Source organism: Paralichthys olivaceus, chromosome 2 (assembly GCF_024713975.1).
Source record: "Paralichthys olivaceus isolate ysfri-2021 chromosome 2, ASM2471397v2, whole genome shotgun sequence".
Classification (NCBI taxonomy): Eukaryota; Metazoa; Chordata; class Actinopteri; order Pleuronectiformes; family Paralichthyidae; genus Paralichthys; species Paralichthys olivaceus.
Genome location: NC_091094.1, coordinates 16,601,814 through 16,627,916, shown reverse-complemented (window position 1 = coordinate 16,627,916; position 26,103 = coordinate 16,601,814). Strand labels below are relative to the sequence as shown.

Genomic DNA, 26,103 nt, shown 5'->3' with positions numbered 1-26,103 from the left:
TCCCACACTACCTGGTATTTTTATCTGTCTTTTACTTGGCCAAACTAAAGATAATTTCTCCAAGTTCGCTATTTCTCCACTGTCATGTAGATTCCCCATGTTTTAACTTTAAGATAATGTCTCATAGGTACATCTGTCTGACAGGATAATTGCACAAGGGGGTAATAACAATCACAAATCAACAACCACACCCGGTCTTCTGTCAAATTTGAAATAATATTTATTTCGGTAAAGCATACAGTATTTTGTATTTGGTCCACAAATAAGTCATTAATCCTATTGTGAATGTTTAAAATGTTCACCGTAAACTGCTTAAGCCAGAAGAATCTAATTAATTGTTAAGACTGACAAGCAGTCAAATCCCATCAGGGGTGACTAAGGTGCTCTGAACAGATACAGGTACCAATTCAATCCATTCCAATTCAGTTAAATCAGAGCAACAGCAACCAAACTTCTTTGCAGAAGAACAGTGGCAGTTCAGGCTGTGATGGTACTTCTCAGATTTTCCACAGGATGGGGATCTCTCTCTCTCTGTTCACATGCTCTGATCTAAGACTTCAGTTTTTATAATGCCGTCCCATTAGGGTAAATCTGATGAGTGGTTATATGTGTCGTAGTATCACAAATTTACAAACTATATTAATATGATTTAAATCTGAATCTTAGTTCTTTAAAGTGTCTAGGATAAATCTCGTATATTAAAGGATGCCGAAAGAAAGGTTCTCATTTTAAAAATACATAACAACAAAAAGAGAGAGATTTAGGTGGTATAAAAGGGTCTGCTCTATTATAATAAGTTACTTGAAGCTCCTACTTTGGGACTGGACACAGAGTGAAATGAGTCTATGGGACGTGACCGGACCTGTCCCTCACATAGCCTTTTTTCAGAGAGGCCTGAGGACAGATGACCCTGCAATTGACCAGCTGTCCTCATCTGCCCAGAGGAGAAAAGGATCTGGTGAAGAAGTGAAAATGTGTCTCTTTTTGTGCTTCAGTTGGACAGTCAGCAGGATAGCAGAGTTGTTAGTTCTCTGAAGTCCTTTCCACTTTTGCCTTTTTTAAATCCTATATATTACCAAAGGACTATAGGATTAGGCATGGATGCTTTAATGAAGAGAGAAGAATGAGGCAGATTTTAAAACCTTAAGGTGAAGAAACAGGACGCCACATCAGGACAAAATCAAGAGGAGCAGAAAAAAAAATCAAGAGATGAAGACGTTGGCCAAAGTGCAAGGCAGGACCGAACAGCTTCTGGGATACAGGGTTGATAAAGTGAGTGTCTGGTCCATGTATTCAACATTGTTCAAATGGTTATAACAAACTTATCATGTGGCTCCACAAACACTGTGGGAAATGTAACTTAGAGTCTAATGGGCTATTGTAGGCTGACTGTTTGTTGTCAGCTTTTTTAAACCATTTGTTTGTAAAACTATTCTCTCTGTGTGTAGTGTAAAATGTTATCAATTTTAATGCAATATTAACATGATTAATTGTGATTGTATGAACTAGAGCATTTTAGAATAAACTTAACAATAAGAAATACACAAATAATAAATAATTAGTTATGAAAGGCAGTACTCTACTTTTTCAAGTTTTCAGTGCAAATCCATGAGAATAGAGCTGAAAAACCTTTCTTCCATACATCCCCTGACCTTTTGGGTATTCATGTTTTATACATTAGAAGTCACCTTTAATGTAACATTGACCATTTATTCTTTTTATTTTTTGTCTTCTTTGAACCTATTGGATGTTGTGCTGTCTCCCAATCACTTTTGTCCTGTCAGAGAAATTCCTCAGATAAGATAAGAAACTACTCGGACTGAAGAATAATAGGAAAAAGAGAAGGGTGGAGAAAGAGGGAGGTGAAACAGAGTGAAGGAGTGGTATAATTAGCTCTATCACTTTGTCTGCTCTGTTAGTGTCTGACCACTAATCATCCATCACCCATCATGCACATTAAAATGCATAAAGAGCAAGAATTAAATGCTGACCTAAAGTATGTAAAGTTTATTATATTGAAAAACACATGCACACGAAAAACACAGACCCACCCACTCCCTGTTTTCAGTATATCATTCTAAAAGGTTTTTGCGGGTGAGTACAAAACCTTTATAACTGACTTCCTTCATGTTTTCTAGCAGTCGACAAATCTAAATATACAATTTCAAGATCCATCAGAACCTAAAGTTGTGAGCTTCCATCACAATGTGACAATGATTTCTTTGTCTGCTGTAAGCCTGGCTAATAGTGGTTGTGTTTTAGTTGAAGTAAGGCCCAGTCTTTCAGAGTAAGTGTAACAGGCGAGTCAGAAAGCTTGATCTCAAACACCCTGGAGAGGTTAGAGGTGACCGTCTTCCAGAATCTGAACATTTCATCCTCAAATAATTTTGCTTTTAAACTTCAGTCACTTACTCGTGTCTGTCTTGTGTGCAAGATTTCAGACATCAGCCGGGAGAAACTGTTGACTGATGAAAACAACCAGGACACCAGGACGCAGTTTAAGTGGGCCAGGAAATCCAGTGCTGCTGCAGGATGTGAAGGTAGTGACTTTATCTGCTATATTTGCTTTGTAACTGGACTTAAGTATGTCATGTATCTACACTAACTCAGTTTTACTCCACTACATCTACATATATCAGCAAATATTTGTACTTTCTGTTCCACTTAATTTTTTACAAACATTGTGTTATTCAGTCAACTTACTAATAACAAGAGGGAAATTGGTTCACTGATCCAATCACAGCAGGCAGGTAATATTAGACCCTCAGTGAAGAAACACCAGAAATGGATTCTGAAGAGGCCAGTTCCAAGACTCAGCCATTATGATGCAGTGCCTTTTGCATGAGGGAGTAGGATAGACTTGGCAAGTACTTCTAGTACCTACTTATTTTTACTCAAGTAGAAAAGTAACTTCACTGCACTTTGCACACAAAACGTAAAATAATTGACTGATTTAAGACTTTAAATACTCAAAGTAATAATTGACCTCCTCCTGATGATAAAAAAATTGACTAATTAGGCATGTGTACGCTCATATACACATGCATGCGCGTGCAGTAATCCTACATTGTGGAGGGATCAGCGCGTTTCAGCTCACAGAGATCATCATTTTTACAGTGTTTTTAAAAGCTTAACTCGATGGCCAAGAGAACAAGAGCATTTTGTTATTTTTATAGCTGTAATCTGTCCTTGGTGGATTGAGATTCCACCGCTGTGTTGGTCAACCTATGATCGGACTGTGCACTTATCTGTGTGTGTGTGTGTGTGTGTGTGTGTGTACATGTCTTATAAAAACAGCAGCTTTATTAGAGACAAATTCTTCTCTGCTTTGTTTTTTGTCCTCTTTTTTCACTGACTTTGTCCATGTTTGGGTTCGAATGAGTTTATCCATAAATCTCCTTGAATCAAACAACCTGATGCCACGAGCCTGGACAGCTGTGCTCAGAAGATCATCCAGTCATGAATACTTAATCTTTGCTTTGAGATTAAATCGGCCTGCCTCCATCCTGCCAGCTCAGTTTGATGTTTGTGTTGAATATTTCCACATGTTGGCTTGTCCGCAGCAGAGGGAAAGCTTTGGTACCTGTGGTGACAAAAGTGAGCAGGCAACTGATTTGTTGATAAGAGCAGATGGTCCTTAACCTACATGTATATTATTTATTATCTGAGTGTAAGAGTCAGCTAAGTCACTGAATCTGTTTTCATTTGGTTTTATTGAATCACTTACAGAGAAACACAGGAGGATTTTCATAGTGTTTGTGCTCACATTACAGATTTTTGGTAACTAGTTAAGTTAAAACCCACCCAGCACAAGTCAAATGTTTTGCAGAAATGTTTTAAATTTTTTCTGTCTTTCTTTTCTTTTTTTTCTCAGTCAAAATCTGTCAAAAACAACTTCAAACCTTATTTACTGACGTTATTTCCATGGATTCAATGGAAAAGTAACTGAACAGTAAACCTTTTTCATGTGTCACATTCCTCCCCTCCATTTTAATCAAGTATTGATCCCTTATTTCTTGTCTTGAGGGCCCCTCGATGTGAGGGTCCAGCATTTGTTCATAAACTAATAATCATAATCAATAAAATAATCAAACTTTTGACCTGAAGATGGCACTAGATAGACAGTCTGGTGGTCCCCAATTGTGACAATGCATCCATTAGTTGTTGAGACATTCCTCTCTAAAACACAAATGCCATCCTCATGATGGTGCTAGAGGAAAGGTTTGTACATTCATCCAGTGAGGACCATGAATACGGTATCTGTAAAAAATGTGATGCTGACCTATTTAGTAGATTTGACATTTCACTGGATAAATTCAAACTTTGGTAATTGTGCTAAATGAAAAGTTAAGGGATCAACAAGGGTTTGTCCTTAGTGGACCGTGAATTTTTCTAGATTCCATGGTTCCACCCAAGATTTCCAATGACAAGACACTGACTAGAGATAGAATCTGTAGATATGAAGTCTGCTTGTGTTTCATTGCTCATTGACTGTAGGCAGAAGAGAGGGTAAGCTGATGAGGGATGTGTGAAGATGGAGGGGAGGGGGAACAGCAAGGGAGGAGGGATAAATGAGAGGAGGTGGGGCTGGGAAACAGATGCTGGCACAGCAGCACGCTAGTCACCACTCCCTCCCTCATCACAGCTCCTCCCCTTCCCTGCCTCCTCTGTTGCTCCCTCACTTACTTCTGGTCCCTCTCATAATCTTTGCCCACTATCTGACCACACAGAAAGGCTGTGGTTTTCTGCTGCTTGTCTTCCAATCATGGGATAGTGACAGCATTCGATTTGGACGATGACAGTGGAGCTGTTCTCTGTGCACTTTCTCTCTCATCTCATTTGAGGATTACCACAGGAATAGTGTGTCTGCATGTGCTTGTGTATGTGTCCGTCCAGCGCTATGCCTGCTTCTGATAGTCTCGGGTCCTGCAGCAGGAGTGGATCATCATGAGAGGGGGTCACCACCAGCGAGGGTGTGGGTGTCAGCACCTGTTCAGAAAACTGCTCAGCAAATGTGGCTGCTGCAGTGTCCGAGTCAGAGGTACGTAGATGCTCTGCTCCTCTGGAGGACTTTTACAATAGATGTTGACTGAGGAATAAATCAAGTTTTGTCCTTTTCACTTTTATACACATTTAGTATATCAGCTTATTTTGATGTCTTTCCAAAGCTGTTGCAGACATGAGGTTTTATAATGTTATGCAATGCACTCAGGTTCCTTTTCTTGTAGGACCTTTCAAAGCCAGAGCATCCCTGTATTAATTCTGCTGACATGCTACCGTGAGCAACTGCCTCAGCCACATTTAGCAGCCAAACAAGTGTACCTCTGAAAAAAGTGTTAGCATGCTCACACATTGGTGTTCTTTTTTGAGACACTATATTGACTCTGCTATCCCAGGAGCTCTGAAGTGGGGATACCATCACTGTTTTTGAAATTTGTGCTTCATACTGATGTAGATCACCTTGATTATGAAAGGGAAAGAGAGGTGGAAACAGTGGATTATTCCTTTATGTGAAGTTTGCATGACTGCATGAAATGCAACTGTTGGATGGTTTTGTCTGTGTACACTTGGAGACGAGGCAGAGAGTTACTATTACAAATTATCTTCAGCTTTGACTTACATCCAATTTTCAGTCTGTGTTTGGAAAGAGAGGGAGCTGTAGACAAAACAAGAGCAGCCAGAGAGCGATTCATGTTCCATAGAGATGTGTTTGAGTCTCAACTGGATCTGTTGTCAAACACAAGAGTCAGTGAGTCTCTGTAATTATGAGATTTATTATGATCGATGATCTATCTGCACTGGACAAAAAGTTGTATCTGCATCATTGACACGAGTCCAAGACTGATTGTGGTACTTGATGAAGACATGAGTGTTGGTGTCAGATCTTTTTTCCTTCTTAACCAACAGCTTGGACATTACATGTATCTATTCTTAACTCTATATTATTATTATTCATATATACCTGGGCCGGCCCTGTGATGCAGTGGTTGGCACTTTTGCCTCACAGCATCCTTGGATCGAATCCTGCCAGGGCTTTTCTGTGTGGAGTTTGAAGTTGTCCCGCTGTACTCCCACAGTCCAAACACATGCAGATTGGGGTTAGGTTAAATGGAGACATTGAATTGACCATAGATGTGAATGGTTGTTTGTATGTTGGCCTTGCAATTCACTGGCGACCTGTCCAGGTTCGACTCTGCCTCTTGCACAATGTAACCTGGAATGGCTCCAGCCTCTGTGCAACACTTATTAAAATGGTACAGATGATGGATGAATGGTGGGATGGATGTCTTTTATCAGTTGCTTTTTTCATATCAGATGTGTTTTTGCTGTTCTATGTAGATACACATGTGTGGCACTGGGTGAAAGTGGGTGTGACACTGTTGTAGTGTAAAGGCAGCTGTACACACATACACAAGTTCAAAGATACACACACACACACACACACACACAAACAGTATACACAGTGTGTCCCATTACTGCCACAACCCTTAAATCCTCTGTTGTTCCAGTTGCTCGGGGAGTGATTACTCAGCAGCTCTGACACACCTTAGAAATAAACTTGTGAAATGTGAAAATGAAAACAGCCATGTGTTGAGATGCTTTCTCACCTTTGTTCACAAGCTTAATGGAACATCTCTTGCACGTTGCCTGTGTGATGTGAAATCAGTGTTGCTGTTAAAACGTTGTCAGTTTTCATTCTTCTTGCAAGTTGTTCTTTTGTGAAATCAAACTTCCTCCTTTGTTTTTTCAGGTTTCTGATCTTCCTCTACTCCCTAAAAGACTTCCTCATAATAACACCTTCATTTAGCAGTCCTTCCCTCACACTTTCAGTTGATTTATTTTATTTCAAGGTCCAACAATTATTTATAAAGGTAAAGTATGTTTGGGAAACTTGATTAGAAATGTATTTACAAGTCCTGATGCAATGTCACTGTCTTCATAAATACACGTCATTCTGGCTCAAAAACTGTCATGAATAATAGTCCACTAGCCCAACAGTGTGTATGTGTGTGCTTGTCTTTCTGTAGTTATGAGGGCTAATTTTGGTTCAACGCCAGCATTGTAAGGACATTTTGATATTGTGAGGAAATTTTGGCTGGTCCTCACATATTCAAAGGGCTGTTTGAGGGTTAGGACTTGGTTTTCAGGTTAGGGTCAGAGTAAGGTTTAGGCTTGGGTTAAGCATTTAGTTGTGATGGTAGATTAGGGTAAGGGGCAAGGGAATACATTATGTCAGTGTCTTTACAACTGAGAGACAGGTGTGTGTGTGTGTGTGTGTGTGTGTGTGTCTGACGTTTTGCTGGTAAATTGATGATTAACAAGCACAAAAGTAGGTAGGCTACATATCAAGTTCGGCAATTTGCACTTTAGTATTTGATTGTTGCATGCTTGAATACTGTCTTGGAACCATAGGACTGACTGATCTGATCTGAACTTGATTTGAATCAGATCACAAAACTAGAATCACACTCAGTAGAGTGCATGCCTCTGCCAAGGCCCAGCAGTCCCCTGAAATTCATTCAAGGCCACATTACATTATTTCAGTTACACGGTAGTTGCAGGTTTCTAGTCCTAATTGTTAATGTACAGTAGTTGAATAAAGCTTATCCCTTATGAAACCACATTTAGCTCTGTTATCCGCATTTTTATTTGGGTCCACACCAAATTGCACACACTCATAAATATATATAAATATCTATGCCTGATATTTTTCATCAAGTTCCATGAAATACTCCAAGGGATACTGGTGAAAATGTCAAAAAACACCCTGGCAATGTAAAAGAAAGTGATAAAGAATTACTGGATCTGCCTCTTTGTCTGAATCCATTTCAAAATGTGTTCTTTCTTGACCCATGTACCAGTTTCTTGGAAATCTGTTCAGTAGTTTTGTGTAATCCTGCTGACAAACAAACAGACAAACAAACTAGAAAAAAGAAACAAACTGACAAAGGTGAAAACGTAACATCCTTGAAAGAAGTGGTCAACTATAGATATGGTCTTGCGTCCCCGACTAGCAAAAGACACAAACAACTCAGTCTTCTCCTAAAGGCAGATGAATTGCTTTACATAATGTATTGAACATAAAATACACATTATAACATTTCTAAGAGATGAAATCATCATCACTGTCATCAGAGTCGGTCATTTTGGGCTCAAAAGGTCTGCTGCACTTCCTGTTGAAATACTGCCAAGTAAAATAAATTCTCAGTCCACATCACTGTCCAAAACTACATATCAGCCACTTTCACATCGTGCACATCTATTGAATCCTGAGGACTGATGCACAACTTTATCAATACAGATTAATAGAAGTAAAGACATGCACGCACACACACACACACACACACAAACACACACACACATGCATATAAATATCAAAGAATGTGCCCTTGCTATGTCCAAATGTCAGAGTTTAATTCCAGACCAAGCAATAGCTTGAGTGTGAGTGAGTGTGACCTGTCACTCAAACACTCTGTGCCGAGTGTGTTGCAGCTCATTGTTTGTCTGCTGTACATTTGCTCTCAACACCAAATATCATACAAAGTTAGCAACCTGCTGTTCAACACAGTGGAGCTTTCAGCAGCTTAAGATATTTTATATACTGTATATCCTGTAGGACACTGAGACTCATATTCACCAGGTGACCAGTCACATGACTTAAAGTTGATAAAATTGATGTTGCTGTGTAGGATACATTGTTTTTTTGTTGTTGTTTTTATCTCTGCCTTGTAAGGTGACCTTGAGTGCCATGAAAGGCGCCTATAAATAAAATGTATTATTCTTATTATTGTTAAGGTTATGTTGACAGTTTAAAGTGCTGCCTCCTAGTGGCTACTAAACAGTTTAATGCAAAGCAAGCATACATTTTTAAAATCTACATCTAGTAGTCGTTAGGGTAGATGCTGGTCTTCTGTTTAGTTTTTCCAGCTCTGTGATGCATCCTGTTTTTTCACTTAGGACTCAGACCTTCAACAACAATGTTTTTTGGGGCGTGAGATAAAAAAGCTAAAAGTGACCACAGTGTACGACTGAGAGCCCACATCAGCAGCCTGCAGTGGTGTGGGAAAAAGGAAGTGCTGGCGTGAGCAGTGCATGTCCAACATTGTCGAAACTGGGTCATTTGTCAATATGCAGGATGTTAATCATAATCATTACTGTCATTGTTTAAGAACAAAAACAACTGGCCCAGTAAAGTCTTGCTGATCAGAGAGATAATCACTGGTCTGATCCAAGAAATTAAAAAAGAGGGAAAACAGAGCAGGCATAACACTGTTATCCATATCATGTAAGCACAATATGTTAATAGAATAATGAAATGCACTTTGAAATGACTGGTATGTGAATCACATAGTAAAGTAATAGTGACAGCTGACCAATATATAACCAGTTACATTAGCATTCAGCTGCTGCAATATTTTAAAAGCACTCCACAAATTTAGATTGCACTCCTGCAACATTGTCAGATTCATCATAGACAGGATCAAAGTCGAGGCAACAGAGTCGGGGGCCATCTTTCAAAATCTATTGCTTACATTACCCATAATGCAACTCGATAGCAGGTAGATATGGGAGATTCAGGTGCTTGGAGTGGCCTCGGGCTCCTAGTCTTTGCAGAAATGAGGACTCGGCTACTGAGGCCTTCTAGTAAGCTTGCCTCTGTTTTATCACCCATAGAAGGTTTTAATTTTCTCACTTGTACTTTAACCAATGCTGCCTCAAGTGACATCAGAGAAGGACATTTAGACGGACGTCACACAGGTCACACAACCTTTTACCAGGCAATTCAGGCAAATTACTATAAAGAAAAAGTTGTTTGCAGAAATAGCTGCATCAAAGTAGTAGAGATCTTGTTCAAGCTTAAATTCCATTTCCAACTTTTTTGCTGAGCATTTTCTAACTGACGGAAATATAAGGCAATACAGCTAGTTCCCTTCACACATTTCACACTCATGCTGAATACTAAAAGTCTGGAATGAAATCATTTGAGCAAGCAAGGTGAGATATTTATGTATTTGTGCATGTGACTGCACGTGCGTGTGTCTTTAATACTAGTCTGTCATCCTTCCTGATTGATAAAGCTGAGCACCAATTCTCAGGATTGAATGCATGTGGAAGATGTGAAAGTGGCTGATTTGTAGTTTTGGGGATGACAGTGTTGTAGACTGAGAGGTATTGTTCTTGGCAGTATTTCAACAGAAAGTAAAGCAGACGTTTTGACTGGATCTTACAACAGTAATGATGATTTCATCCATCAACATGCACATGATGTAGGTAGCTGTGGTGGTAGAGTGAGTCATCTACTAAACAGAGTGTCGGTGCTACAATCCCCAGCTCCTCCAGTCTGCATATTGGAGGATCCTTGGGGAACCCTGAACCCAAGAAGAGCTGAATGAATGTGTTTTTGAATGTGACTTGTATTGTAATGCACTTTGAGACAAGAAAAATACAATATAGTCCACAACCATTATATATAGCTACACCTATATTCAGCTCCTGTATACATGTGGCACACAAATGAAGGCTTTAGTCATGCTTATACTTGGTGTCATCGTGCTGTTCGAAGCAGCAGTCCAACAGCATCTCAATAACTCCTGCTGTTACTGCCTGTGACCATCTATGGATGTGAGGGGGGAGACGTAGTTAACTGTCTCCCAGTGAGGGAAAGAGAGGGGGGGCAGGAGAGAGAGAGCGAGACCACCTTAACAGCGTGATGTAAAGTAGGTCATGGAGGCAGTACTCTCTTCTATCAGTGCCGGATAAACACAAATGTACTCTATGAGAACAATCTTCTCATTATACACCCGACATTATAAGATCGGTTTATTTTTATAATGTGACTCTTAACTGTATGTACATGTACACATGCCTGATAACTTGTGTAGCATTCAAGTAATTATATCCATCCAATTCATTTACACATTGTGGTTTTGCAACAAATGGTAATTCCTCATTAATTCACTTCACGTCGACAAAGTCTTACTCTATTTGACAAAGTGTCACTTTACTGATAGATGGCTAACCAATTTAAAAATATTTAATTAGAGTTAAAATTAGCTACTCAGACACTTTAGAAAGAAGAGCATTCAGTAATTGAATGCAACTGGATTATTTCATCAGAAAAAGTTGCAAAAATAAATATTTGGTCCATAGACTGTAGACAAAGATGGATTACATGACTGCTCAAAGGAAACCAAACTGTCTCAATTGCCACCTTGTACCTGGATGCAGTGTCGGTCATAAAGCCAAACTAAAACGTCAAGGTACACATCAAATAAAAAAAATTTCAAAGATGGTTTCTATCACTGTAGGAGTTCTTATCACACTGATGTATGTCCAAGTGTTCATGTCTCCAGTTAGATTGGTTTTAATGAGTTATTTGACGCTTTAAAAATGGGTGAAACATCATGATTGACAGCTGAGATGACTCATGATTGGTCGAGCATATGTACTGATGGGACCTTGCTTCCACGGCTCCATCCTCCCGATCAGTGTTGCACAGACTCTGGCTCCAAATGCACAAGATGGCAGCTTTCGTAACCAGGGTATTTTGGCCTCATTTTTGGATGTGGTGTGAGGAAATTAACATGTCCTCTTTATATACAGTCTATGATTTGAACACCTGCAGGTCTAAGACACAAGGAGAACAGATGCGCCAATATTTACATCCTTTTCTTTTTGGATTTTGTGGAAGTTTACAGCTTTCATGTGGTAATTTTGAGAATCACAAAATAAACAAAGTAAAGCCGGGAGGTTTTTCCTTTTCTGTCATAAATGAGCTCCAGTAAAACCAAACAAACAACCTATTCAATTTCATAAATGTGTTTGTTTCTAATCTTGTTAGTCTGTCAAGCTGCAGGTTTGTACAATTTGCTGGTTGTGTTTGAGATGCTGATGCCTCGGTGCAAAAGACAGGATTATGGTCAGGTTCACTGACCACTCACTCATGTTTGCTGCCATCTTGCTCGATGTGGATAGGTGTGTTGTGTGAGCCAATAAGCAGCCAGAGAATTTGTGTTGCATGTGAAACCACCTCCACGGCTGACAAGTCTCACACAAATCAGCCTCACCGAGGCATCACAGTGGTCACAGAAAATGTTTTCTTGATAATTTTTACATTTACTATTGACTATATAGATTTACACAAACACGATATTTGTAAAATATAATTCCGATGTTGATGAGGCCTGCATGTGCGGATGCATCCTCCACATGCGTGCTTGCATACACTGGTGACAGTCCCTGCAGTGGGGATGATGGTCCAGCTGTTGCTCTGTGGGAAAATGACACATTACATAATCATCTCAAACAAACATGACAAGCTGAGGCGCTCAGCTCAGCAGTGATCTGGACGCCAGTGACCAACACTGTTAAGGGTCAGTTCAGAGGAAGTGGTGATGCACAAGGTCTACAGTGAGGTGTGCGATAATTTCAACCGATGGTAAGGCGAACGTTAGTGCTCCTGTGTGGCCTGACCTTGATACCTTGAGAGATTTAAAAAAACAGGGAGACCTGATGGTTGTCTCCGGGAGAAAACGCAGTATATTTGGACATTTGTAGCGGCTGCATGAAGGGAATTTATGATCCTTCAGTAAAATAGAAATACCAGGAAATACAGAGGAGAGGCAACGGAACACACCGAGACAGATTTTCTTGACACATAGCCTTGTATTTTTTGTGTTTTTAACCACATAGTAGTGAGGGATGACAATGTTGACTGGGAGATCTAGAGCTTTGGTCAAGGGTAAAATAACTTGTTCCATACTCAGGATGAATCCTTATGATACCTAAAATCCCCTGGCTTTTTCTCTCACAGTTCATATTTGAACAGGTGTTTCTTTTCTAGCCTTTACAGCACTGGTTTAGCTGCTCATTAAACTCGCAGACCAATTGCATGTGTTGTAAATCATTTCCTGTGATGCCAATCAAATCTGTGAGTTCTGATTAGCATTCTGACAGAAGTTGGTGAGTGAGTAACACACATCAGGGAGAGACGAGAGAAGGGAGAGGAGACAGTGAGAAGTCAATTGTTGATTACACACATACTTTTATATATATTTCAATATATATAGATACAATACTAGTCAGACATTATGACATTTGCTTGGTTCTCTTTAAATTCCTTAAATTTTAATTAAATATTCCTGCTCTAGTGTCATCAGCAGGTTGACTATTATGAGTTTTAGTGGGATTTGCTATGCTTTTTGGTTTCCTTCCGGATATAATAACACACAAAAACACACACACACACACACACACACACTCACACGCCCTGACCTTCTTCTCTCACCTCTTAATCAACCCATTACTGAAATGAGTGTGCGTCACTGCATGAGTGAAGCACCAGACAGTGAATTAGTTTAATTGCAGTCTGATTTGAATCCAGCCTACTTTAAATGTCTAGATTGTTTTGTAGAAGACATTTTTTTCTGACTGTGAGTTTTAAGGAACCAGCAAACACACGAGAACTGAATAAAAGCATCACAATAAAAGCTTTACTGTCATGAATAGTGAATGTGGTATTTGTGTAATGTTTTAAATTAGGGAGGTTTTACTGGTTCCCATCAAATAGAAGAAATGAAATGGAACAGGAAGAAAACACATCACTCAGTATGTTACTGTCAGTGTGGGGTCTTGTTTAATGGCTGTATCAGGCAGTTTTGGCAAATGACTGACCCAGATTTTCACTGGCTCCTTGTTATTATAATCACAGCTTACATAAATGTGCTGACAGGGAATAGCAGCTTCTGGGAGGTGTCCAAATTGACAAAGTGGGTCTGCCGAAAGATTCCACTTTGCTATGATCAGCAGAACAGAGTGAAATATTAGTGTGCGGGTGCTTGATTAAAACAGTGTGGCTGAGGATTAGGTACCAGTTTCCACAACCCACAGACCTAAAGCGGGAAACAGGATCCAGCTGTAGCGTTAAAAGGCTGTCAGCTCCAGTGCTGGTCCAGCTTGAGATGTAGAATGAGGTCAGTTTGGTTGAGTGTTTCCTTTAAATGCTGGAGTCACTTTCCACACTGTAATTTTGGCACATTGTAGTTGTAGCTGAGATAAATTTCACCACATTTGGTAAAGACTACATAATTTGAAAGTGTAATTCAGTGTTTCTTAACTGCATAGTGCAGGAAAAATTATTATAATGAATAACGAGTGGAAAATAATCTTGGCAAATACATGTACTACTCACGTACTGCTGTCACTGTAGGTACAATTTCAAAGTAGATGGATTACAAATATTTAACTATTTGATTTAGTTAGATATTAAATTAGCTTCACCTTGACCAAATACAACACTAAATAATGATAATAAAACTAAATAATGATAATAATATTATTGGGCATAGTAACATAACAGTAATAGGTGCCATTTTGCTGCGTAATGAAAACTTTTACTTTTTATACTTGAAAGTACATTTTGTTCAAACTTGAATACAGTTTTTTTTCTCCATATTCACTTTAAATATCAAACTGCAACTCAGCTGCATAAAGACTATTTTGCAATACAAATTTTCACAATAAAGTTGTGAATGTGAATCTGTAAATTGTGAAAAGAGCAGGGATACAAATAACTAGATTTTCTTTTAACAAATGTGAATGGTTTAACCGTATTCCAAGATTTCCAGTCTAATGAATCCTTTCTCATGAGAGCAGTGTTTGTGTTTGTTATAATTTAGGTCTGGTAGGTACAGTAGCTGCAGCTACTTAAGTTACAGTTAGAGCTTAACACAGGAAATTGAACAACATTTTTGTGGAGAAATCTGTCTGAAGCATCTGACCTTAGAGGATGTACCCCACAATTAGCTGCTGTATTAAAACTCAACCCCCCCCCCTCTGTCTCTCTCTGCAGCAGAGTCGTACTCTGTGGCGGGCAGTGACGGTAGTATCACCCCATCAGCGGGCCCTGTGCCCCACCACGCCTCAGGCAACTCCAGCCCCTGCTCACACTCCTCGTCTGGAGGATCACGGCACCCTGTCAGCGCTCTGAAGAAGTGGCTCACCAACCCTGTCCGCAAACTGAGCTCTGATGCCAGAGGAGGAGCAGGAAAATCTGACAAGCAGATGTGCAAGGCAGACGGGAAGCAGCCACCATTGCTTCTTTCCCACAATGTGGCTCAGCTGAGGCCTCTGGAACCACACACTAACTACAGCATCCTCCCCTCCGGAGACACGGTATAGTTAACACAAATAAATAAATGTGCATTTATTCATAATGTCAAAATACGTTCAAACAGCTTGTTTCTAAAGGCTATTTATTTTAAAATGTTACAGATGTGGGGAGACGGTCTGTCGAGTCCAGCAGCTTCTTCTCCCGCACAGCCGTCCTGTCAGAGCCATGCATCTCACCTCCTGCAAGGCAGAGAAACGCAGAGTCTGGTAATGGCTCGATTCTTTTCAATTCTATTCTATTCAGCACCCACCACATACGTCCGTCCTGTGAGGACCCTCACTGACACAATGCACTAACAAACCCCCACAATGCCATCATGCACAAACAATGGTCATTTGAAAATGGTGATGTATAAAATCTGCAGCAAGTTGTGCTTGTTGTATCACTCAACAGATGGTGAGAGCCCCCCAACACACACACACGGTCAATGGTTAGAGGTCTCTTAGTAGATACTGAAGTATCTCTTTTTCGATAAAAAAGAAGATTAATTAACATACTTTGAGTATGTGGCAATCATTTTACAAGTTGTCCTATTACCATAGCATGCATAAGAGTGGTCCCAAACCACTGGTCCAGGTTCTGGCACCAGGGCTGTGGAGAAACTCTGTTATACAAAAATAATACTGTTATTTATTTGTATCTATTGGTTGTTGAACAGGATACTGAGCTGTGGACGTTCTGTTTGGAACATATATTGAGTAATTTAATCTCATTATTCAAACCAACATTTTTTTAAAATGTGAAATGACTCTTATTGGCACACATCATTTGAATTCCACCAATGTCCCAAATAAGCACATCGTATTCTCAAATTTTGTGTGTGTAGTCACACACAAGCACACACACATGTGCACATAGCACTTCTTTCTGGAAACCCAACACTGGAGTACTTTGACTCTTTGAAAGTCTGTGGTGAGTAGAATCACTCCTGTGGGCTTTTGTAGACAGCATCTGGAAGTAATCAACTATAGTCAAGCAGCGTGAAACAGGCTGAAACAGGGTCAGGGTTGGGGGTGAGGAGTTTACTCTGAAATTAGAAGAAGAGGCGAGCAGGCAAGGGGAGAAACAGGTTTGTGGATGGTGTACAATTATCCTCAAAGGATGACAGAGTCAGGTTTCATAAGCTTTACATAACTGATAAGTAGAAACTGGGTTTAGAGATTTAAAAAAATCCCTTCATCTATCAAGTCTGCTTGATAAATGACTGTTCTCACTTGTAAAGTTCTCGGTCAAACAGTCTGTTGGGATGAAATTATGTCATAGACAACTTCAGCTTCATATTTAGTTTGGCTCCTTCCCTTCGTGCTACTCAGGTCACTGTGAATAGAGAAACTTCTCAACTCTTTGAAGAAATCGTTTGACAGTTTAGGGAATGCACTTATTTGCTTTCTTATTGAGGGTTAAAGGAGAAGATTGATTCCATGATGATGTCTGTACAGTCAATATGTTACCTCCGGTAGGGTCAGTGCTGGAAACAGGGAATTAATGGTGCATTCACGTGCTCCTGGGAAGGATCCATTCCCTGAGGTGTGAAGTCATTGTTCTGACATTGGTGTGTTCATCTGCTTTGAAGCTACTAATTACTACTAATTAAAAGCTACTATTTAGAGCTGACTCTAAAATTGCATTAATTGATCTAAGTGATGATGTCAACAACTTGAGGACCAAACTTGACTTTGTGATGTGTTTGGACTCGAGATGGCATTCAGGTGAATATTCTGATCATTCCAACACCACATGAAGTCACAATAACATGGTATACCTTGTTTGATTAATCTATACAATAGCCTCGGTCTAAAAAATACTAATAAGGTAATAATTATAAGACTATTTCATAAATAAACAAATAAATCATCTCCTAAGTACTTGTGACAGCAAATTTTCATATTTGCACTGTGGTTATTTGTATAACTGGATTACATGTTAATTAATGCATTTTATAGGTGAGTTTCCCCCTGATTTTAGTCTTTATGCTAAGCTAAGTTAACTGGCTGCTGGCTCCAGTGACGGTACAGATGTGAGAGTGGTGGTGAATAAACAAAAGCAAGTATATTTCCTATAATGCTGAACTATTCCTTTAACCTTCTCGTGGTTTTCAGAGGATAAATTGCTGTTAGAGAGGAAACAACATTAAAGAGCAAACACAAAGTACGCTCAGCTGCTTTAATGGTGTTCAGTTGAGAACCAGAGTGAAGATGGAGTTTGAAATGAAGCTCAGATGTTGTTTCACATGCAGGCAGAATGTGTGTGGCTGCTGAGCGAGGACAGGAACAGTCAACTCAAAATACAGGCCTTGCAAAAAAAGGTTAAAATAAACCGAAAGAGCATATTTGACCTACAAACTGCCTCCACAGAAGGATTATAATCCAGTGCACCGAGGTAGAGAACAAAATGTGGCGAGACGACAGTATGTCAAGAGGATTACACTCAAATTCACATGAGTTTATACTGCTTTTAGGTGAGGAGATGTATTTGTTATATAACTACTCTCATTACCCCGACCTCTTTTTTACGAATCTACGAATTTTGCAAGTGTTGCTCATTATTTGCCTCCATCCATCAGGCCTGATACGACTCATCCAAATTTCTTTGCCCAACAGTCTCCTCGGCGACATGGAGACACATTAAAAAGTGATCATTACTCTCAGGTTACTCGAGATTTAGTGGGTGGCACGACGTTCCAAAAAAGGATCAGCAAAATTGCACCACTGATGTGAATTAAGACCTTTGCATCTTCTTATTTTTCCACAAATGTGTGCTGGCTTGGCCAACAGATGATGAAGCACAATTATATACGAGTGTGTAGCTGACACCCAGTGGTCAGGCCTCACTCTGCACTGCAACCTCTCAGCACTGGTGGAAGAACAAAGCTTCTTTACTGAAGTAAACATTCTAATACCACATTTTGAATATACTATACTACACTATACAAAGTCCTTCTTAAGTATACAGAAGTATTAGTACGTGTCAAAAGTCACATGCAGAAAATCTGGCTCTGTGACTCGAGTTATTATTATAATTATGTGCCATTCTAACATAGTTCATACTGATACAGATGTGTTCGCTGCATTTTTAGATCATTTGACCTCTAAAACAGGACAAGGGGCCCTAACTCAACGCTACTCTTACAGAAGGGGCCACATGCCTCACGACTGGTTAGATCTTTAACAGTATAGATGAAAGGCTGTATATAAAAATGGACAAGTGTTCCAATTTCCTCCGACAACACAGAAATGAAGCCATGTCTTTTTGCAAGACGTCATTTGGAGGCGGAGTCTGTGCAGTAGCAAGCAGGGATGGAGACACAGTAACCAGGTCCCACTGAGACACAGGCTTGATTAATTACTGAAAGATGTTCCATCTTGCTTTTGTGTTTCAGAGTCAAAAATCCAGCATCAACACTCTCCAGGGTGAGGACAGCTGGGCTGTGACTGATGACTCAGGAAGTCAGTGGTCTGCCACCGTGGACAGTGAAGAGGAGAGAAACGTTGCCTTAGAGAAGAGCATGTAGGGGCCAAACTCCACAATTAAGAACAACAATCGTTTCACTTTCTTGCTGAGGGCTAGAGGAGAATATTGATGCCATGCTATCACGTCTGTACAGTAAAATGGGATGCTTGAACCAGTAGATGTTAGATAAGCTCAGCTTTAGTGTAAGGAAAATAGAAATAGGGAAACAGCTACACAACACAACAAAATCTGCCAACCAGCAACTCTTAAGTTTACACAAGATATCTTGAGTATTACATTTTTAAAACTACCATAATGTAGAATATACAAATTGGGGTGTAACAGGGGCTATATATGACTCTATCTCTTGGCCAGAAGCACTGGTCAAGAAATAGTCCAACACATAACATAAGTCATAAAACCCCAAATTGTTATTTTATCACTTCTTTAAGTTTAAGATTAATTAGATCTACAGTAATGTGTTGGTTAGGAGGCTTCAGATGCTTTTGGTCAGGCTAGCTATCTCCCTGTATTCCTGACTTTATGCTTAGCTAGTTATAGAAGCCAATCCTGGGGCTTGAGCACCTACACAAAATGACAGAACCCACGTGTACCAGGGCTTGTGTAGGGTTAGGATTTCAGTGTGAGGTTTATTTTGGCCGTGGGGTCAGGGATTCATCTGTAACTGGCGATAACATAAAGCGATGCATGCAGTAACCAGCTGCTGTCTGCAGTTTCATTTTTACTGTACTGTTTATTGTATTTCTCAACTCGTCTCATTCTGGCACATTTCTGAGTATGTACATTTCTGGTTTGATTTTGCCTGATCATCTCTGACTAGCGGTTTTAAAATATCTATTTCAGATACGTGCTCACAGAGCTAATAGAGACAGAGAGGTTGTATGTGGACGATCTTGGACTCATAGTGCAGGTGTGTCTCTCAACAAAGTTTCGAATCATCTGTTCATGACATTTAAATCTCTGACTCCTTAATTAATAACACTCTACAATACAAAATTCATGTCCAAGATTTTTTTCTCTATGGAAATTGATGTGATGATGGGATTATTGACACGTGTGTGTGTGTGTGTGTGTGTGTGTGTGTGTGTGTGTCTGTGTGTGTGTGTGTCTGTGTGTGTCTGTACGTGTAGGGCTACATGACCAGCATGGCCAGTCAGGGGGTTCCAGAGGACATGAAGGGGAAGGACAGGATTGTGTTTGGAAACATCCACCAGATCTATGACTGGCATAAAGAGTGAGTCAGTGATGTCTCCTCTCTCTGTCGTCTTTTTCCCCTCTCACTTCCTCTGAATCTGAACGATGTCTCACAGTTTACACTTTATTATTCCGACCTCCTCATGTTTCATGATGGTTTGGTGTGTGTCACGTCCCTTGTGGCTGTTGGTTTCTTGCCTCTATGTGTGTGTATGTTTTTTGGTTGGATGACTGTTCCTGTCTGACTGCCTGTACTTCGTGTCACACAGTTATTTCCTTGGAGAGCTGGAGAAGTGTGTGGGTGATCCAGACAGCCTGGCCCAGCTCTTCATCAAACATGTGAGTGTGGAGGAGAAGGTTCTTTCTTTTGTTACCTTGCTTGTTTTGAGTTTAACCAGAAGGTTGCAGGTGTCTCTCAGCTCAGAGCTCTAACTGTGTGTGAAGCCCCCTGTCATCCAGATGTGTCATCATCTTACAGATCAGTCATCTGCAGGTGCAGCTGCAGAATAGAAGGTCTTGTAATCACTCTGGTTTGACTAAAGTTCTCTCAAAGCTGTAAATCAGCACAACTATGCTCCACAGAGACCAAGCTGAGAGCGAAAAATGAGCTGGAATAACAGGATGTCCAAGCTCACACCCACCATGAACATATTGTTATTTATGTTATGTTTTATTTCACATTATATGTCATTAGACTTCAGTATTTAACACTGAAAAATACTATTTTAAACAAATATCCACAACAAATCTCTTTTGAGCTCAGCTTTTCTATCCCCACTCCAGTCAGTGAAGTGTAGCATGCCTAATTAACAGCAAATTAAAATGGGTTTAATGAAGCAGAGCTCCCGATTAAACAAAAAACTTCCAGAAAACTCTTCAGTGGAAAAGGAAACAACAAAACTTTGAGGAAATTAAGACATTCAGAGTTCAGAGAGTTTATTCCCTCTCTGTGTGATATGTATAATCGTCATTGCCACATTACCTGCTTATCCGTTTTATATTTCCAGGAGCGGCGTCTTCACATGTATGTGGTTTACTGTCAGAACAAACCCAAGTCAGAGCACATTGTCTCTGAGTACATTGAGACCTTCTTTGAGGTGAGTAAACGTTTCTACCACAGTAAATCTTACTGGAGCTCCTTAAAGACTTTCTCAAGTTTTATGGATTGAACACTTTTCTCTCTGTTTTTTTCCTGACAGGATCTCAGGCAGCAGTTGGGTCACAGGCTGCAGCTCAATGACCTGCTCATCAAACCTGTTCAGAGGATCATGAAGTATCAGCTGCTGCTGAAGGTTTGGTTGTTAAGCATGACTATGACTCTGCATGCATGGCACTGCAACATGATATAAATACATCCAAGTATTTTTACTACACATGCTGACACCAGTCCTATCATGTGATAATAGTTTTTTTTTGATTTATATAAGGTTGTTTAGGTTGTGTATAGTTTTACAGGATCCAGTGACACCTCACAAAATGCCTTTTGGAACTCATGAATGATGTACACACACAAATTTCAAAATAAAATCCTCCCTTTGCTTGGCATCTGCAGGACTTCCTGAAGTACTACAGTAAAGCAGGAAGGGATGTTGAGGAGCTGCAGGTAAAAGTTAATTGTGAACTGCATATTTCTTTGTAGCCAAATCTTGTTTGCACTTTTTGATTCTCCCTTCATCCAACTTCCTCCCTCAGAGGGCTGTGGAGGTGATGTGTTTCGTGCCAAAACGCTGTAATGATATGATGAATGTCGGCAGGCTTCAAGGTTTCGAGGTGAAAAAACTGAATCTGAATTTATAAATCTCTCATCAGCAGTTAAACATGTATCCAGGATCTCTCACAGTGTTGGTGACACACATGTTGTTTCAGGGTAAAATCACAGCTCAGGGGAAGCTGCTCCAGCAGGACACCTTCTCCGTCAGCGAGCAGGAAAGTGTCTGCGTGACCAGAGCCAGGGAGAGGCGGGTCTTCCTGTTTGAGCAGCTAGTCATCTTCAGCGAGCCAATCGATAAGAAAAAAGGCTTCTTATTGCCGGGGTACACTTTTAAAAACAGCATCAAGGTAAGAGTAACTTTACATTTGTATTCATGTTTGGTTTACACTGTTTTCTCAATGATTAACACAACTCCTGTGTGCACTCTGCAGGTCAGCTGTTTGGGTGTGGATGAGCACTCAGCAGACGATCCATGCTGTCTGGTCCTGACCTCCCGGGGGAACGATGGCAGCGTGGCGCGCTTCATCATGCAGGCATCCTCTCCAGAAATACAGTTGGCTTGGTTCAGTGACGTGGTCCAGATCTTAGAGACTCAGAGGAACTTTCTAAATGGTACCAGAGCTCAGTGTTTCCTCAATAGAAGTTCAGACTTTGGATTGATGAGTGAATTGACTTCTCCTCCTGTCCTCTGTAGCCCTTCAGTCCCCGATAGAGTACCAGCGCAGAGAAAGCAAGTCGAACAGTCTGGGCAGAAACATGAAGTGTCCATCCATGTCAGCATCTGGTCTGGGACCTCAGTTGTCAGCATCCATGGACCGACGTCAGCAGCCCTGCCTGTTGTCTTACAACACCTCCCTGCCCTCTCTGCATCCACCCCAACACAGCCCTGCCTGCAAGGTGGTGAGTGTACAGCAGTACTACTTTAAGCATTCACATGCAAACATGCGTCTCTCTTTCTCTCACATCTTCTTTATTTGATTTCTGTCTCTGTGTTAAGGTTTCGAATCCTTGTGCTGTGACACCTCGAGCAGCTCACCTGCCACTTTCCTCCCACCAGCAGCTTAGTTTGAGCACAGAGGGGACACAGGGCCGCGGGATCAATGGTGTGGCTCCCTGCAGCCCACACAGCCTGCAGGTACAGCAGTCTGAAACATTAACATCATTTTACATCAGTCAGAAACTGAGTAGTTCAGGTGAACACAGTTCAGGTCATTCACTGACTGAATAAACTCTGTGAGCGAGGTTTCATCCTTTGAAGAGCAGCTTACTGGCTGGTGACATCATTACTGGGAGTGATCAGTGGTTTTTCACCCACAAAGAACGGTGAACATGTGAATGTTAAGTTTATCTTTAAACATGCGTTAGATGTCGTTTTTAAACAAAACAGTATTATCAGACAAATCCAAACTACCCATTCTAAGAGGAAGTTGAAAATCATTGTTATGCTGTTGGGTGTACTCTGTGTGCAGTACAAAACTGGGTTTCCCTTTGTGTAGATCAGTGGAGCTGTTGTCTTTGTGGCAGCAGCCTGAGGCAGTTTGTCGTCATGATCTCAGATGATGAGGGGAAATGACTCTGGTTGCCTTTGTCAGATATCCTGTTGTTGTTTCTGCGTGGATTTAAAAACTTGGATGACTTAACCTGTGGTCCGGTATCATTCAGTCGCTTCGTTTTACGAAAACCAAGTGACCTGCGGTTTTATCTTTTACACCCAGACTTCCACCAGGAGGAGGAAACAGTTTGATCACAGAGCACCAATTAATCAGGTTTATCTGGCCTGATTCCACAAAGTCATTCTCGTCCTTTCTTCTCCCTCTTGGTGTTTTTGGGTCTGCAGCATTTTCATCCGGCTTTGGGTGCAGACCATAGACTGTATATATGTGCAGACACACAAACACGTTAACTTTTTTACCTAAAACTCATCTGAGGTGTTGATCCCTCACTCCTCAAGACTTTCTTACACTTTTCTGACTCACTGTCTGTTTCTGAACAGCAGGACTTTTTCCAGTATCTGATAGATACTGTTATTATTGTTGAAGTAAAATCCAGCACCAGTAGTTACAGCGTCAAACAAACATTGATGAGGTGCATGTCAGCTTTGGAGAAGAACAAAAGTGTGTTTGTACACACGCCTTTTAAAGCTGTGATAATCAATATTATCAACAACGTATCAAGTGTCTATTGCCCAATGTGATGAATGCACAAAGACAATTCTTTTACATGAAACAAAATCTATAAACCCAGTAAACCTGCTCATCACCTAAAACCAGACAACTTGCCGCTGAACATAGTGAAGCATTTAGCTTTGAAAGTATCCGGTGGAGACCAAAAACAGAGCTAAAAGCAGACTTAATATTGGACTTACTTTCACATGTCAAAGTTGCCTTTACAGCTTGTTTTGCTGCCCTCAGGTGGCCAAAAAAAGGACAAATGATCAAATTCATACAGTATTTAGGATTTTTAATGTTTAGTTTTGAATAATATGGGTAATGCAATGGAAGCTTTCAATTATGTCAATGTTCAATCCACTGGTTAAACCGTTTCATGAGAATACGTGGAAATATTAAATGTATTGCTGTTTTTTCTCCTCTCAGTGTGTGACTGCTCACTTACAGGCAACCGTGTTTAAAGCCGGGGGCCGGACTTATTCAGCTCATCAACCAAACAACCTGGACCGGCTCACAGAGAGCGAGCAGTGACACCCTGTTATGACCCATGAACTCACTTTACCCTCGTGGAGAAGGAGTGCCTGGATTGAGCTACCGAGCACTTTGTCAGCATTGTTTGACTCTTTCGCTCCTGTACAGAAGTCATCAAGGTGTCAGTGTCCTCACATCATGTCCCACATTTCCTTCCATGCAGGTTTTTCTTCAGATACATCTGTGTTGAAGGCAGATCTGGATCTGATCTAGGCTTTTGTCCATTCTGCATACTCTGCATGTACACATCTACAGATAATAACATGAGATGAAATGTGAAAATATAGTTCATAGTACATTTTCCCCCATGATTATTTTTGTAATAGATAATATTTTTCATAAGGGACCAAATCCACTTTATTCTCCCAAAGAACTGGGCTCACAGTGATGCTCTCTGTCCTCAAATGACTGTGTCCTTGAATTCACTGGTCGACCATAGATTCCAGCCTCCCTGTGGGATCTGAATCCATATGGGTTGTTTCGTGTGTCTGTGAATTCCCTCAAGACCAACAAATAGCTTGTGTTTCCCCAATGGTGCGCTATTTTAATCCAGCCATTGTTAGAGCGTTATCTGAACTAAACACAAACAAAGCGTTTCAAAATCAAGCGGAAAGAAGAAACAGGCAACAAAGATAAAACGAGGTGCTCATAAGTCACTGTCGTCTTTAATGTAAATACTCTCATGTGGAATCATATCAGTTCAACTATGACTTGTTATGTCCTGATACACAGAAATAAAAAGACATACTGATGTTTCTCTGCTGATCTATTTTCTCTGGCTTGTTTATTTTGTGTGTGTTGTTTTCACTGCCTTTTCTTTTCTGAAATGATTTTATTTATTTTCATAAATCAATTCTGGGGAGTTTGGTCCAAGTCCTTTTCTTTAAATCTGATCCTTGCACAAAAACTATTTCACAACATTTAAAACATTGGTGAACGGCACCCTCTAGTGGAAAGATTTTATATCATGGTCCCAATTAGTTTAATTGTGAACAAATTTGTATTGTTCTTATTTTTCCTCTAGCACTGGAGGTTCACTCACAAAACGTCAGCCCCTGCAAACAGCTCTAATGCTGCACATGGATCTTTCAAACATGGTCCTGTTTCTCTGCTTATTTTCTCCTCCAGTCTTTAAAGTTTACAGTCTCCCCACCCAGGATGGTACATGTGAAAGACTAGGATGTCTTTACACATTATTAAGAAGTACTACATCTTTTTGTCAGTTCCCTAATTTACCAATATTTAAGTTTTTATATTATGAACAACAATAATACCTCCATCCAGCCAGCCTGTTTATACCACTTAACCTTTGATGGATTCAGGAGGAGCTGGAGCCAATCACAATTATATTTGGAGAAATATTCAATGACTTTATTGTTAATTTGTGGGATGAACACGTGGGAGGTTGGAGCTATGAGGACAAAAAACCTTTTCATTTCATAAATATTGCACAAATGTGTTTTTTTTTCCACAGGCATTTTAATATGTCAACATTTTAAATAAATAAATAAAAAATGTTCATTATGTCAGAAGACTCACAGAAGTGTTTTTGGGTGAAGCAGGCTAAGTTCAATTTCTGTTTCAACACAATAAATATCACTGTTTAAAAAAATGCTATGGATCTGTTAAGGGTACAGTGTGTAGAATTTAGTGGTGAAATGTCATGTTGCAGCTGAATACCCCTCACCTCACCCTCCCCTTCCAAACATGACAGAGAACCTGTGGTAACAGTTGTCATTAAACCCAAAACGTGTTTAGTTTGTCCAGTTTGGGCTGCTGTAAAAAACATGGCAGCCTCTATAAATAATTCAATAGATCCCTTTCAGCATAATTTTGCACACTTGACCTTTAACAGT

General features: G+C 40.2%; 1 protein-coding gene across 5 annotated transcripts; it reads left to right on the top strand.

Moving 5' to 3' along the window:
• Window positions 1-1,136: 1,136 nt before the first annotated feature.
• On the top strand, window positions 1,137-25,012 carry arhgef25b (Rho guanine nucleotide exchange factor (GEF) 25b). Of its 5 annotated transcripts, none has more exons than XM_020086301.2 (17): window positions 1,137-1,272; window positions 2,435-2,540; window positions 14,852-15,174; window positions 15,274-15,378; window positions 18,552-18,679; window positions 19,487-19,553; window positions 19,774-19,877; window positions 20,107-20,176; window positions 20,845-20,934; window positions 21,037-21,129; window positions 21,390-21,440; window positions 21,530-21,607; window positions 21,704-21,895; window positions 21,980-22,160; window positions 22,243-22,448; window positions 22,546-22,683; window positions 24,164-25,012. In XM_020086301.2, exons 1-17 carry the CDS (start codon window positions 1,210-1,212, stop codon window positions 24,245-24,247), a joined length of 2,079 nt encoding a protein of 692 aa, XP_019941860.2. In that variant the 5' UTR covers window positions 1,137-1,209; the 3' UTR covers window positions 24,248-25,012. The 5 variants fall into 5 exon arrangements, with proteins under 5 accessions (XP_019941860.2, XP_019941858.2, XP_069372904.1 ...); XM_020086299.2 differs by having other exon boundaries at window positions 24,143-25,012; XM_069516803.1 differs by lacking the exons at window positions 1,137-1,272; window positions 2,435-2,540 and adding an exon at window positions 4,681-5,041.
• The last annotated feature ends 1,091 nt before the right edge of the window (window positions 25,013-26,103 follow it).

What these genes read in the sequence shown, in the direction of transcription:
- arhgef25b (XM_020086299.2), top strand. Translation starts at nt 1,210, where the DNA reads ATGAAGACGTTGGCCAAAGTGCAAGGCAGGACCGAACAGCTTCTGGGA. An exon ending in TGCTGCTGCAGGATGTGAAG is followed by an intron (nt 2,541 to 14,851) that starts GTAGTGACTTTA and finishes CTCTCTCTGCAG; the next exon opens with CAGAGTCGTACTCTGTGGCG. An exon ending in GTTGCCTTAGAGAAGAGCAT is followed by an intron (nt 18,680 to 19,486) that starts GTAGGGGCCAAA and finishes TATCTATTTCAG; the next exon opens with ATACGTGCTCACAGAGCTAA.